The sequence below is a fragment of the Calonectris borealis genome, chromosome 7 (assembly GCF_964195595.1).
Source record: "Calonectris borealis chromosome 7, bCalBor7.hap1.2, whole genome shotgun sequence".
NCBI lineage: Eukaryota > Metazoa > Chordata > Aves > Procellariiformes > Procellariidae > Calonectris > Calonectris borealis.
Genome location: NC_134318.1, coordinates 23,606,152 through 23,620,407, shown reverse-complemented (window position 1 = coordinate 23,620,407; position 14,256 = coordinate 23,606,152). Strand labels below are relative to the sequence as shown.

Below are 14,256 nucleotides of genomic sequence, written 5' to 3'. Positions count from 1 at the left end.
ATTCCTGCTGCTGTTGCAGCACTCCATCTGATCTTCAGCAAGTCACTTAGCCCCAGTCTTTCAGTATTTAATCTTCCCTGTTGTGGGGCATGGGGGAGAGCTGAAAGGAAGACCGTTATTAAGGATTAAGAGGTGGCACATTACTCTGAGGTGAACGCTACACAGCTGACATCAGCAGCAGATGGCTCCGAGGCCATATGAAATGCAGTTGCACAAACCACACGAGCAGACGGCGTATGAGAGCAATTCTGCCAGCTTTAACTAGTCTGGGCCTGGAAGAGGGAGCATTCGTGCAATGCAGCTAGGAGCCTGGAGCTATGCTGTTCCCTTGAGGCAAAAATACGTACCAACGTATGTAAAGCAACTTGACAAGGTGTCTTGAGACAGGGGTGGCAAAGCATTGAAGTCAGCTGGGACCCACAGCCCTTTCGATGGTGAGCAGTAACAAAACAAGTCCCTTAATCTTTTTAGGCTGTTACATTTACTATATATACTTGTATGGTGGCCGTCACCTTGGTTGCAGTCTTGAAGTTGTTCAGTTTCTGCACACCTGGGAGGGAGGCAAGTAGCGCTGCCGACTTGCTTTATGGATAGGGATGGAATCCAGTGCATCTTGTCCAATGTGCACTGGAAATCGGCAGCAGAGCAGGTGACTGAATGCAGGATCCCTTGGTCATAGGTTAATGCTGAAGCAGATGGACTGTTCATCCCCAAAGTTAAGCTCCCTGATTCTGTAACATCTATTGAGGTGCTTGCACTCTGTGTCTGCAGACAGTTTTATTTTTCCTCTGGTCTGAAGATGAAAGTAGCTTTGGGCTGAAGGACTGGAATGTCTGCCTGTGGCAATCCTGACCTACGCAGAGTTGGTCTCTGAGGGCCAATCTTGTTTGTATGGGAGCTTGATTAAAGATGAGTGAGAAGTTCTGTTCAAGAGAATGAAAAGCCCTTGTCTGTGTTTAAAATCGTTCTTCCCTATCGTGGTGCTGAGTAGCCAGAGCCCTGTTTGATTCATGCAGTAGAAGTAGCACTTGTGAGCTTCAGGGTTAGAGTCTAATGGCAACCGTAGCGAGGATTGGAGCTCCATTAGTGGTAGAGAAGAGGTTTAAATGCAGTATCTGAATGCAAACCTCATACTGCTGTGAGAGGCAAACCTAAAATTCCATATCCAAGTGTTTCTAGGCAGGAAGGTTTAAAATTGTTTTCCTAAAACAATTCCTAAAGACTAGGGTGTTTGAATTGATACAGCGTTTGTGTTGCCAACTCAAATCCGAAACCCATAACAAAATCCTGTTTTGGGGCTGAGCCCAGAAAAGAAAGCATGTGTGAATTTTGGGTAAAATTCTGGACTTCTGAAGAAGGTGTATGTGGCATTGTTTCCTTGGGGTTTTTTTAAGATCTAAGTGTTTGAATTTAGCTGTTTCTCATTCTTGTGACTCCTAAGACTCAAAATCTATTGAATGTTACAACAACGTAGAGAGACATGTCTGAACTCTGCTGTTTAGGTAACTCTAGTTCTGCTTGTTGCCTCAAGGATGTAGTGAAAGGAGCTAGCCACGTGTGGAAAGGTTTGATGATTAAAATGTTATTTAAAAAAAAACCAGTTTATAGGTGGGTCTGCACGCTCTGCCACTGCGTATTCATGTCATGCTAACATATGAGGCTTTCTGTAAGAAGCAATTCTGGAGTGCATTCTTGTTTCTAAGCTAGCTTTCGTGCATGGAATTGTCTTTGTTTGCTTGTACTTATGTGACTAGTCACTACTGATTCTCCCACAGGCAGCTTGTAGGATCATGACCTTGCTCCTATGTAAAGTTTCAGTGGGGAAAGCCAACCACAGAGGAGCTCTGTGTAGTTTTTGGCGGAGTCTCAGGTCTAGCGTGTACAGGAATCTTTTTTTCCCATCCTGTTTTTACTTTTTACAGACTCAAATAGAAGCGTAAATATTTTTTCCCTGAATGCTTGCGTGAAAAAAGCCCACGAAGGTTTAGAAGGCAGCTGGCTGGTCCAAAGTAACATCTTAGGGGAACAGGAGTTGTAGTCAGATCCCTGTGGTACAGTGATTCAGTGGGAAGATGCTGAGACACCATTTCTGTAGAAGTCCAATAAAAAGTCATCTTCGTCCTTCTCTGCTTATTATGCTTCGTATGGCAGTCTTTGTATGTGTTAGTTCAGCTGTTCGGACTAAATTTGCGGTCTGTAATTAATTCTAAGCTAAGACTCTGGTCTCTTCTTGTCCTTCATGGCTTGGGTGGCCAAGATCTCAGCTGGGTCCCTTTAAATTTAAGAACAGGATCTGTGTTTTACCTTGGCCAAGCTCAGTTTTTTGCTGGTAGTGTGAACCATACAGTACATGTTTTTTTGAGACTGTTTCATTGCTTCGAAGAGCTCACTTGAGCTCAGACCATCTATCTGCCAGATGCCAGATCTGGAACCCCTCTTTCTGATGTGTGCTGAGGGCTGTGAAAAGCCTTGTTCTTGCTATTTATCTCCTGTAAGATATTTGGTTGTCAAAGCATATGGCAATAGGTCTGCCAGTTAAGGTACAAGAGTTAGACCTTGTGACCTCTGCTTTCACCATGAGTCTGAGTATGTTGGTAAAAGAATTAGGCTGTGGTAGGAGTTTCACAGACTGTAATTTCCTGCTCTGACAGTTCTGTATGCAAAGGATGATGTTCTCTTGGCAGTGGAGTATGGTGGAGCATTGATCTATTCAGATGCCTGCATCCTAACCTTCAACTAGAGAGCTGTTCTGCTTCATATATTGTAAGGAATATGAATCCTTCAGTAAATTCAAAATGGGAGACTGTCCGAGGGGATGCTATGAGGAAAGAAGCAGAATTTGGATACATGCGGAGAAAAAGCATCATGGGTTTTGTTTCTTAAGCTGCATGCCTAGTCCCAGGTGGCCATTGCCTCTCTTCTTTACTGAAAGCCTGCCTCAGTTTCCCAGTTCAGTGAATTGCTTCTCAGAGAGCCACAAAATCCTTCCCAACACATCTCATTTTACCCCTTGTGCTTTGCAAATCAGCATACGATCCATAAGTGTGTCTAGACCAGGAAACAATAGCAAGAAAATGTACTTCTTTGGCTTGCAGGCAGCTCCCAGCTTGCTCCTTTCCCCAGATTAGTGAGGATTTAGGAGGCGCACATTCTGTGTACGCTAAATCAGTTCTGCAGAAACCACTGCATACCATCATCCTGCTCTTATCTCTGAATTCCATGGACAGGCAATCTCAGCTGCTCAGTGCAGGCTGGCAGATTTAGCTTGCCAGTAGGTACTGAAAGCCATGTAAGCGTGGAAATGACAGTGACACATCGGCTAAGATGTTATCTCTGTAGCAAAGCCAAAGGCAGTTTCCATGGTGATGGAGAAGCTCCAGGCCACTAGTGATGCAGCTGCTGTGTTGGACAGGATCAGTAGCCTTTTTATACAGAGGCTGCTCCAATAAAGCTTTTATGTGTTTATGTGGGCCTCATTAGGTTGTGTCCAGCTCTGGAACATAAAATGAGGGGTGAGGGGAAGATTTAAACTGACTGAAGTGGGTGCTGACCTAAAAAGAATACGGGAAAATAAGGGTGAAAATGTAAGTCTTGGAGTATCCACAAGTGGCAGATGTATATGACAGCTTGAGTGCATTGGATATTCTGTGCATTTGATATTCTGGTCAGTACTTTCCTGAGATATTGCATGCCAACATTAATAGCTCCTGAAGTTCTTATTTCAAGTGGGAGAGTCGGATTCATATCCCCAAGTCTTAACTCCTCTTCAAAATTTTCCTTCTGAATTGGATCCAAAAATCAGAATGGGTCTCTTTTTCTATATTGAGACTAGAAATTCCCAGGGACTTGGGGAAAGCGGATGATCTTGCGGCTTCTGCATCTCAAGCACTAAAAGGTCTTGCGATTCACTTGGTCCCCCTTTTGGGTAATAATTTCTCAATACCTCAGCACAGGTATGTGGAATTAATTTCGTACTCTTCCTGTAGGGTCATACAGCCTGCGCTTTCACTTTGCTTATTGCTGGGACCGCAGGTACAATATCTCCAAGTTCCCACACTGGAAATGCACATTTTGCACTTCTGCTTTGATCTTCTACCAACCTGTGCTTTGTGGGTGCTGCAGCACATGAGTAGGAATTGTGTGTAAAACTGCCCAATTAAAATAATCATTTGATCATTTTGACCCAGACTTTTGGTGGTTTTAAACATTGGCTGCTCTCTTCTGAACTAGATGCTAAAAGAGATTTGCATTCTGTCTTTCAGGTGCTGCGGGGGACCGGGAAAAGATGCCTGTCAATCATGAGGCTTTCCTGCTCATGGCTAATTCCCAGAATGAAATGGAAGATTGGGTGAAAGCCATCCGACGGGTTATATGGGCTCCATTTGGTGGAGGTATTGCAAATAGCTCACATGCACATAAATTAAAACATTTGCCTCAAGGTAAAACATATTCTTGTGATACTAGGATATGTGTAATACTGTAATATCACTGAGATGCCTAGATAAGCTCTTGATTGTCTGAAGTGTTTTGCAGCAAGGGGATTGGGTTGATTTTTTTTTTTTTGCTAGGGGATGGAAGGGAATGGGAGAGGAGGGCACATCCAGACTGTATAACTGACTCTCAGTCAGAAATGGGTGGTGATAATAAACATATGACTATTGTCAGTACTCAGTTTTTTACAGCTAATTACGAACTATTGTGTGGACCTTTCTTATCCTTATGGACGTAAAGGAGTGTGTCCAGTTATCTCAAATTTCTACCACAAGGGCAGATGCCCTTTAACCTCTGTACAGCCAGAGGCAGCAAAACTTTTCATCTAGCTAATGTAGGGCCAGTTGAGAAGACGAAGCTTCCACTGGCTTCAGTGGGGGTGTAGCTTGAGGAAGAACAACAGGGTCAGGCTGAGTGAACACCTGTAAAATAATACAGCGGTTGACAATTTCTGTAGTTAAAATGGATGAAAAATCCAGACTCTCAGAATTGATATTGTACCACAATCTTCAAATTCTCAAGTCAGTAGATTAGATAGGAGGTGTTTTTGTGGTTTAGCATAGAACAAGGGTACACGGATGTTTTCTTCTGGGTTCGCTGTTGGTGATAGCAGCTACTAGCTTGGTACTGGACACTTTATGCTTTGAAGTGCTTTGTGTGCTACTGATGGAGTTCATGCGAATAGTGGTAACGTATGCAGATAGTGATATCGACCTCTTTTGAGAGGTACAGATAAAAAAGTGCCAGATAAGGGTTAGGTAGTACAATTGCTTTTGCTGAAATGAATTTACTAGTTTTCCTGGATCTAGAGGAAAAAAAAGTGACCTTGATACAATTGAGGGAGGCTCAAATACCCCAAGGTCACTAAGGAGACCCAGTGTTTGTTAGTAACTTTTATCTTGGTTTTTTTTTTTTTTCTTTAAAGTGACTCTTAAAATTTTGAGTCTCTGTGTACAGCATTTGGTTTGTCTGGAGGAGATACAATCTCCACTGATGATGTAATTTTTTCCTAGGTCCTTCTTTCACTTAGCAGGAAGGGTGTATGTACAAAAGGCAGCTTGCATCTGATTCTGAGAGGTTGCATGCGATGTTATTGTGCTGTGAGCAGAACTAGCCTTTTCACTGGTAGAAACTGCTCTACAGTGATTTCTCCTCAAACATGAGTATGTGCTTGTTTTGCTTTCCTTCTGAAGTCCAGTTCACAGTGAAGGGTCTTTTAGACTCTGAGCTCAGTGCAGGTCCCTCCAGTTCCTCCATCAGAAGTCTCAGAATCTCAGAGATGGTATTTCTGTGACCATTTGTAGTGGACCTTATAGTGTGTATTTTACAGCTTTGCTATGTGCATCAAATAAATAGTGTGAGGAGAAAGGAGACATTGTCATGACAAATGGTACACGTTCCAGCAACAGCCTCCTTCTTTAGGGCACGACGTCAGCACTGCTGGAATCAGTGCAATTTGGCTTCTTTTTTGTTGGTGTTCATGTTTTGTCAGTCTCTTGGAATAGTTCCAGAGCAAGCATCTTTTTTAAAGTATTAAAATAATAAATAATTAAAAATCCTAAGATTTTAAAAACAAAAACATGAGGATTGCATAAAGGTAGGGATGGATTTCTTTTTTTGTTTGTTTTGTTTCTGTATGGGGGCAGTATTGTCCTAATTAATCTGCTCCTTTTCTGTACCTCTAAACTTCTCTGCAAAGCTATCGGATAACATTTTGGTTTTCCTTTAAATGAGGCAGATACTCTTATTCTTACCTTTGATTCCAGGAACTGGGGCTTTATGATATATCAAAAACCATAGAATGAAATCATGAGCATGCGGCAGCAGGGCAGCGCAGGGGGGAATACAGCAGCACAAAGAGGGGAATACAGCAGCTGCTGTTTGTTGCTATTTTCACAGATTTGATCTGGTTCCATCAATGTCAGTGTAAAGGATGCTTCGGCTGTTGGTGAGAGCTGGCTTAAGCCCCGTAGAAGAGAAGCACTGCTGTTTGCAGAGTTGTAAAGAATTGCAATTGTGTATTGATGTTTTTCCTCTATCTGTGGATGAAAACTACTCAAGAACATGGGTACATCCTGGGCGGTCAGCCTGGCCTGAGCTCTCTGCCCTAATACTCAAATGCGTCAGTCTAAAGCTAGCTCGGCTATGTCTGCTTTGTAGTCCAAGCTGCACGAACAGATTCTTATGCTATGGTTTCATTGCTTCTCTGAGCTGACTGAAGTGCTAGCTGCTGTCAGGAGTGGTCTTTTCCCACCTTGCAACCATGTGTTCCCACCACGTTTCATTCTGCTAGTACTAGTGGTTATGCAGCTGTGCAGTAGAAAATGACCTGGCAGGAAAAAAAAGGGGGGAGGATTAGTTTTTAGATGGCTTGGCTCCCTGACCCTGCTAACCATGCAGCATACAGCTGTAGTTCCAACACAAGGGGGAGAGATGGTGGGGTGGAGGAGAGATGATGGGGTGGAAGAGGGCACGCTTGTTCATTCTGACTGCAACCCACACATAAATTGGCTTAAAGAAACTATGGAGCTGCATCCTCAGTCTCTTTGCACTTCACAAAGTATTTATAGGATATCAATAACTAGGAAATAGTTAAGATGTTCAAACCGTTGTTTCCAAATGGTTTTAGCCAGTTTGGGGAAATGATCAAACCTACTCCTCCTCCACCAGAATCAGAGCAGGGCAATTTCTCTGAGTGAAATCCCAGCTTAGCTCAAATGTGGGAGGACAGTAAACGTAGCTGTCTCTGTGTTTTAATTGAATAATTTGAACTCTGCTTTGCTACCACCACTAATTTGAGAGCCAAGTCTTATCTATCGACACTTTTTAATATACGAAGCTAAAGAGAGGGGGGGAGGAATTAAAAAGCAGGCTTCATTATTAATATGTAAATATCCAGCCCTGGAGAAGGATGATATGGTGTAAAAATGAATTATGCCAAGATAAAAGGGGAGGCTTAGCCATACTTTAATTTTTGCTGATGTATTGAAGAAACATAAATCAAAAAGGTTGAGGGTATCTTCTTACGTGTTGTTGCGGGCACATGAACTGTGTTTAAAGGTGAACAGCAAAGGCTTCTTAAAATAAAACAGAAAACTCCCCAAAGCTGCTGAGGATCCCAAATTATTAATAGGAGACACATTCAGGCTTAAAAGCCATATGGAATGTGTGCTTTGAAATACACTTCAAATGTGGCCTTAAAATAAAATCCTAGAGTTCCTAAGTCTTTTGAAGAAGAGCTGTCTTGTTTATGGGGAAAATAATTTCTACCAAGTTTCCCTGAGTTTCAAGCTCCTGAATTCTTGAGTCTAGTCCATCTCATTTGGAGCAGAAGGTTTTGTAAACTGAGATTTGAGAGTACTCTGTATGTTTTTATTATGTCTTTAAGAATAGAGTTTGTCACAGTGGCTTGATAAAAGTGAGTTTTGGAGCACATTCTGACAGAAGGTAATTAAAACTTTTCCCTATGATCAGTCTTACCTCCATGATGAACAAATTTTGCTCTAGTTTACACCACTAAAAGTTTATCTGAAGAGTCCCTCTGTGCCCTACAGTCATGCTGTTCTGCACCTGCTCTTTAATATGGAGTGCTTGTGGCAGTACCATAGTGCTAAATGCAAAGGGTTCGTGGCCATAGGCGTGAGTGGGAGTGAGCCTGCCAGTGTCCTCCAAAGGGGGATGCATTGAAAGTGTTCGGTGTAGTTGGGGAGAGAGGAGGTCATTCCTCACTCTGTACATGTACGGTGGGGCTGTACTTCTAGTCTGAAGAAATACAGCTACTTTAAGGAAATCCCCTTCCATCTGCTCACCTCTCAGTTGGCATGCCTTCCTCATTTTTGTCTTGCATCAGATGTAAAACATAGTGTGTCTAGGACTGAATTTTGGGCCATAGGGTACAAAAGCTGAGTTTTTTGGTGCCTGAGTTGAAAGCAGAGTGGCATAACTCTCTCTCACAGCTCAGCACACAACCAGCACTGCATGGGGACAGAATAATTCTGTGTTAATCTTGTGTTATGTTTGTGTTTGTTTTCTTCTGTTTACATATTCTTTCTTGCCATGAGCAGTTCCTTGCTCTTCTGCCAGAAATGCATGTCACAGCCCCTTTCTTTCTCCATTACTTTATCCCAATTTCTCCTCCTCCTCATCCCAAGCTTTCATCAGTTCCTTGTGATGGAGGGGAGATGAAGCAGTTGGAAGGGATGTGCTTCCCTTAGGCAAACATGGAGAGCTTTACTCTGTGACAAAGTAATTGTGCTGCAAGAGCTCCGTGAATGGTTTCTCCATTCAGGAGGAATAGTCACTTTTTAACTGGTGGGCTCTGAAGAAGTGTCCGCTGAGGAAGCCCCTCTACGATCATTAATTCCAGTCCTCTTCTCCATATAGATAAACCACGATGTGCGAATTCTTTCTTCTTCTGACAGCCAAAACAGTGCAGAGAATGTTTTTACTGGCAACCAGGGCCCTGTGCCGACCATGTCTTGTATTAGGGGAGAGCTGCAAACTAGGGGACAAGTCTCTGAGGTGTAATTCAATACCTGGCTCAATGTCATTGTGGCTAATGGAAGAATAGCCCTACATAGGCCTAATTAGGTATCCTGTTTTAGATAAGTAAATGTCTTTCAGATAACATTTGCATGAGAGCAAAACATGACTGTTTTGAAGGGTCAGATATTGGTATTAGATGCATGTCCACCAGGATGCCAGACTGTTTAGGAGCTAGGATATGATGTTAAGTCTTGGGAGTCTGAGGTTTAATTCCTCCACCTGTAAGATGGGGGTTTTCCAGTAAGAGCATCATGAGCATAGAATCGTATCAGTGAATTTAAGATGCTAAGATACCACAGTAGTGAAGAACAGGGAGGTAGCTTCTGTAATCTGCCCAGTGTGAAGACAGAGAGGAGGTTTCTGCTCCCTGTCTTGCTAGAGGGCTCTCCCAGAGTGACAATGTCAAGTAGGATTCCTAGCTGGGCCAAGAGGAGCCCCTTCAACTAGGTGGCAGGGTGGGCTTCCCTTGTGCAGGCTCCCACAGATGTGTGGGGAGTCATGCTGGGTGTTTGTTGTGCCTGATATGTGCCATTATCTCTGCACAGAGACAGCTGGCGCCTGATGCAGCTTATCAGTGTTTGCTCTTCAGTGTTGTCTCATGCTGGGAGATGGGCCCAACCAAGGGAAGAGGAAGAGAAAGATGATGGGGGTTATGAGTTCAGATATCTGCCCAGGACTAGGGCAGATATGAATCATCTGCGAGGAGGTGCTGGTTAGCCTTACCCCAAGCAAAGGTATCACAAGTGGATATAGAAACTGAGACACAGAGTAGAACTAAAGTAAGTTGGGAGTGGATATTGCTGCCGAAACTACTTACAACAGAGCAAGTTTTAAGATCTGTTTCTGAGATGTGATTAAGTTACTTTTTCTAGCTTATCTCTGTCAGATATATCTGGGGCTTCCATTACTGCTTTATGACCAACATATTTTACCATCATGACGCAGCCTTAAGGTAGGGAAAGGCTATTGTCCTCATTTTTTGTAAAGGAGGAATCTGAGGTATTGAGCAATCAAGTAACTTGCTTGAGGTCACAATGACTATCTGTAACAGAGCCACTCTGAAGGCATCGTTCAGCAAGGCAAATAGAAGGATCACAACCCTGGGCCTCAGGAGAGCAGACTTTGGCCTTCTCAGGGATATGCTTGAAAGAATCCCATGGGATACGGTCCTGGAGAGAAGAGGGGTCCAGGAGATCACGTTGATTTTCAAGGATTACTTCCTTCAGTCTCAAGAACAGTCCTCCCCCATGTGCAGGAAACCAAGCAAAGATGGCAGGAGGCTTGCATGGATGAACAAGGAGCTCCTGTCAAAGCTCATACCTAAAAAGGAAGCATAGAAGAAGCGTAAGCAGGGACAGATGACCTAAGAGGCAATACAGAAAAACTGTCTGAAGATGCAGGAATGGACTTAGGAAAGCTAAAGCCCACCTGGAGTTTAATCTGGTGGGGGCTGTGAAGGGCAACAAGAAAGGCTTCTTCAGGCATGAAGACCAGGGGAAATATGGGCACACTACTGAAAGAGGCAGGAGACCTGATGACAAAAGGCATAAAAAAGGCCAAGGTACTCAATGCCTTCTTCACCTCAGACTTTACTGGTAAGATTTGTCTTCATCATCCCCTAGCCCCCAAAGCCAGTGGGAAAGCCTGGAGCAAGGAATACTTCTTCTTAATAGAGGATGATCAGGTTAGAGAACATTTAAAGAAATTGGATATCGAAGTCCATGGGACCTGACGGGATGCATCCTCAAGTGCTAAGGGAGCTGGCCAATGTGTGAGGCCACTCTTGATAATCTTTGAAAAGACATGGTGATTGGGGAGGTCCCTGAAGACTCCTATCTTTGAGAAGGGCAAGAAGGAGGACCTAGGGAACTACAGGCTGGTCAGCCTCACCTCTGTTGCTGGGAAGGTGATAGAGAAAACAAACCCAGAAATCATTTCCAAACATATTAAGGTCAAAAAGGTGACTGGAAGTAGTCAGCATGGATTTATGAAAGGGAAGTCATGCTTGACCAACCTGATAGTCTTCTATGATGAAATGGTGGATGAAGGAACAGCAGTGATTATTGTTTGTCTTGACTTTAGCAAGGCTTTCAGCACTGTCTCCTGTAATATCCTCATTTACAAGTTCATTAAGTACAGACTAGGTAAATAGACAGTGAGATGTATTGAAAACTGGCTGAACTGCTGTGCTCAAAGGATTGTGATCAGCAGCCCAAAGTCCATCTGAAGGCCAGTCATTAGTGGTACACCCCAGGGGCTGATACTGGAGCCAGTACTGTTTAACAGCTTCATTAATGACCTGGATAATGGGACAGAGTACACCCTCAGCAAACTTGCAGGTGATATTGGGAAGAATGGTTGGTGTATCAGATGGTTGTGCTGTTATTCAGAGGGACCTCAACAGGCTAGAGAAATGAGTGGACAGGAACCCCACGAAGTTCAACAGAGAGTAATGCAAAATCCTGCACCTGGGGATGAATAAACCCAGGCAACAGTACAGGCAGGGAGCTGACCGGCTGGAAAGCAGCTGTGCAGAGAAGCACCTGGGATGCTGTTGGACAACAAGTTGAACATGAGCCAGCAATGCACCCTTGTGGCAAAGAATGCCAACGGATTCTTGGGCTGCATTAGGAAGAGCATTACCAGCAGGTTGAGGGAGGTGAGCCTTCCCCTCAGCACTAGTAAGACCACATCTGGAGTGCTTTGTCCAGTTCTGAGCTCGCCAGGACAAGAAGGACGTGGGCTTACTGGAGTGAGTCCAGTGAAAGGCCACTGTGATGATTAAAGGATTGTGGCAAGTGAAATACTAAGAGAAGCTGAGAAGGCTGAGATTGTTTAGCCTGGGGCAGAGAAGGTTCAGAGTGGGTCCTATCAGTGTGTACAAATACTTGATGGAAGTGTGTAAAACTAAAAGCAAAACTAAAGCATGTCAAGGGCAAAAGGTGTTCCTTACCGGCTTTTGAAGATCCTACCTTTAGAAGTCAGATGGCTGCTCCACTTCCATATAAAATTAATAACTTCCACATCTCTTTAGTTCACTCCTTGCATATATTTCACCTTTAAAGCTGCTGGCTAAAGGCTTTAAGTGACACTTGGTACCAGTACCCAAGCTTACCTGGGCTCTGAGTGGAGACCATGCAGTGGCCTCGTCATCGCAGAGCAGAAATGGGTATTCTTGGAGTACTGTGTCAGGGCTTGCCAGAGGGGCAAGTCCCCCGCTACTGGTTTCAAAAACCCCAGGCAGCAGCATGAGTTCTGCACTGCAATGCTGTATCTCCAGCTGTCATTAACCAGCTTAGTTCCAGTGGCTTCTGAGGATGATGCAGTTTGGTATCAGGTGAATGAATTTGTAGTACTTTGTCTGTTAGCGTGGACAGTCCTGGGCACCAAAGAGCAGGCATCCAGAGCGGGGGAATGACAGGCAGATGAGCAAGAATCCTTCTTGGTGCCTCTGCTCAACCAGAGAGCAGATAGAGAAAAACTACAAATAGAAATTACTTCTGTCACATTTGCAGGTGAGCAGGGTAAAGCTTTTCATGGGGTTTGCTTGATGAAATGTTTTTTGGTTGGGAAATGCTGATTTGATAAAATGAAACGTCACATGGGAATGTTTCCATTTGGATGAAACTTGTGCTAGAAAAGGTTTTTCAAGCTCAGGGTAGAATTTTTAATACAAGTTCTGCCCTGAATTGGTCTTGTACTCCAGAGGTTGTGTAAGCAATTAAGATATAAAATCTATCCAACTTAAGCCCTTTCCTCAAAAAAATGACTTTGAAAAGGGTCTTGGAAAAGAGAAGATTGCAGAAAGGTCTGATGGATAAAATAATAAATGTAAGGAGGATTTGAACAGTGCACAGTCATGAGGTTTGAACCAAGAAAAAAAGTGTTTCATGCAGAGCACAATTGAATTATGAAACTCATTGTCACAAGGTGTTGTGGAAACAAAAATAAGTGGATTCAAAATAGAATTAGATGGGTTCATGGAAGATAAGTCCACCTGCGGTATCAAAGTAGTAGTTCTGGAGGGAGTCATTAGCTTCACATACCTTGTATTACTAAGAACAATCCAGTTTTAGGTAAAATATGATAGGGCTTGTGTTTGCTTCGATAACAGATTGTTTTCCTCTTCTCTTCAGCTAGTAAGTGCCACGGAGAGGTGATAGTGGCTGTGCATTTGTTGTTACATTGTTGGTGACTACTGCCTGTAGCACATAGTCTGACCAGTACCACCTCCTACACTGGTAGTTTCTCAGTGAGACCATTCCTGTAATCATTAGATTCATGCTTGATGTTTGAAAGCTGTCAGTCTTCAAAACACTGATGGTTCTCACTGCACGTCCTGGCAGTGTATGATTAATGGGACAAACATGTTCCTGTGGTGTTTCTCAGCTTGCAGGCAAGTATTTTAATTTCTCTATATTAGTCCTTTGATGAATGTTATGAGGATATGTGCTTACTGAAGGGGAATGGTAGCCTGCTCCTTGCAAGTTGCAATTTTAACCATTTAGGAGCTGAGAAGAAAGAAATTCACCCTGTCTCTCTTTTCCTGTTTCCTTTGTAAAGGTTACCCTTCTACCCCCCACATTGGTCCTTTTTTCTTCTCCTCCATCATCATGTAATGGGTCTTGCAATTTCCCCTTCCTACCTTCCAAGTTGCAGGTCAGGGAAGGGAACATTCAGCCCTTGACCTCTTCTAGAAGTGTTCCTGAAAGGCTAGCAGATTTACTGAAATGTTTTATCCATTTTACAAATTGCAGCTAAATGCCATCCCCTCCCCAAGCACAGCCGGTCAGGTTCAGCTGTTGCTAGAACTTAGACCATGACCTTTATGCTTGGGTAGTGAAGGTATAAATTATGCTTTAATATGAGCTTTATATGCTTTATATATATGAGAATTTTAGTTAGATAGTGGAGGATAAAGGTGTGGGAATTAGCTAACAGATTTTAATCATTGATTGAGTTTGAGGAAGCAACAGGTGAAACCATATACAATTTACCTGGTAGTGAGTTTTACAATTGCAGGTTACATATTGACAGAGGTATTTATGATGAAGTTTGATTTGGATAAGCACCCATGTGTTCAATGTTGATCCTGCCTGCTTCTCAGTGACTGATTATGCTTAGGTTATCAGCCTCTCAGGCTTGGGATATGGGAAGGCTTGAGAACATAAGTTTGTTTGGTTTTCTGAATGGATAAAAGGGTGTGGTCTTCTAAATTTT

The 14,256-nt window shown here is 43.2% G+C and overlaps 1 protein-coding gene across 1 annotated transcript in view; it reads left to right on the top strand.

Moving 5' to 3' along the window:
* ARHGAP22 (Rho GTPase activating protein 22) overlaps positions 1 to 14,256 on the top strand; it is a 141,190-nt gene that overhangs the window by 96,630 nt on the left and 30,304 nt on the right. Inside the window, exon 4 of the mRNA XM_075154600.1 lies at positions 4,263 to 4,391. Within this exon, the coding sequence (XP_075010701.1) occupies positions 4,263 to 4,391 (129 nt within the window). The remainder of the gene's footprint in view (positions 1 to 4,262; positions 4,392 to 14,256) is intronic.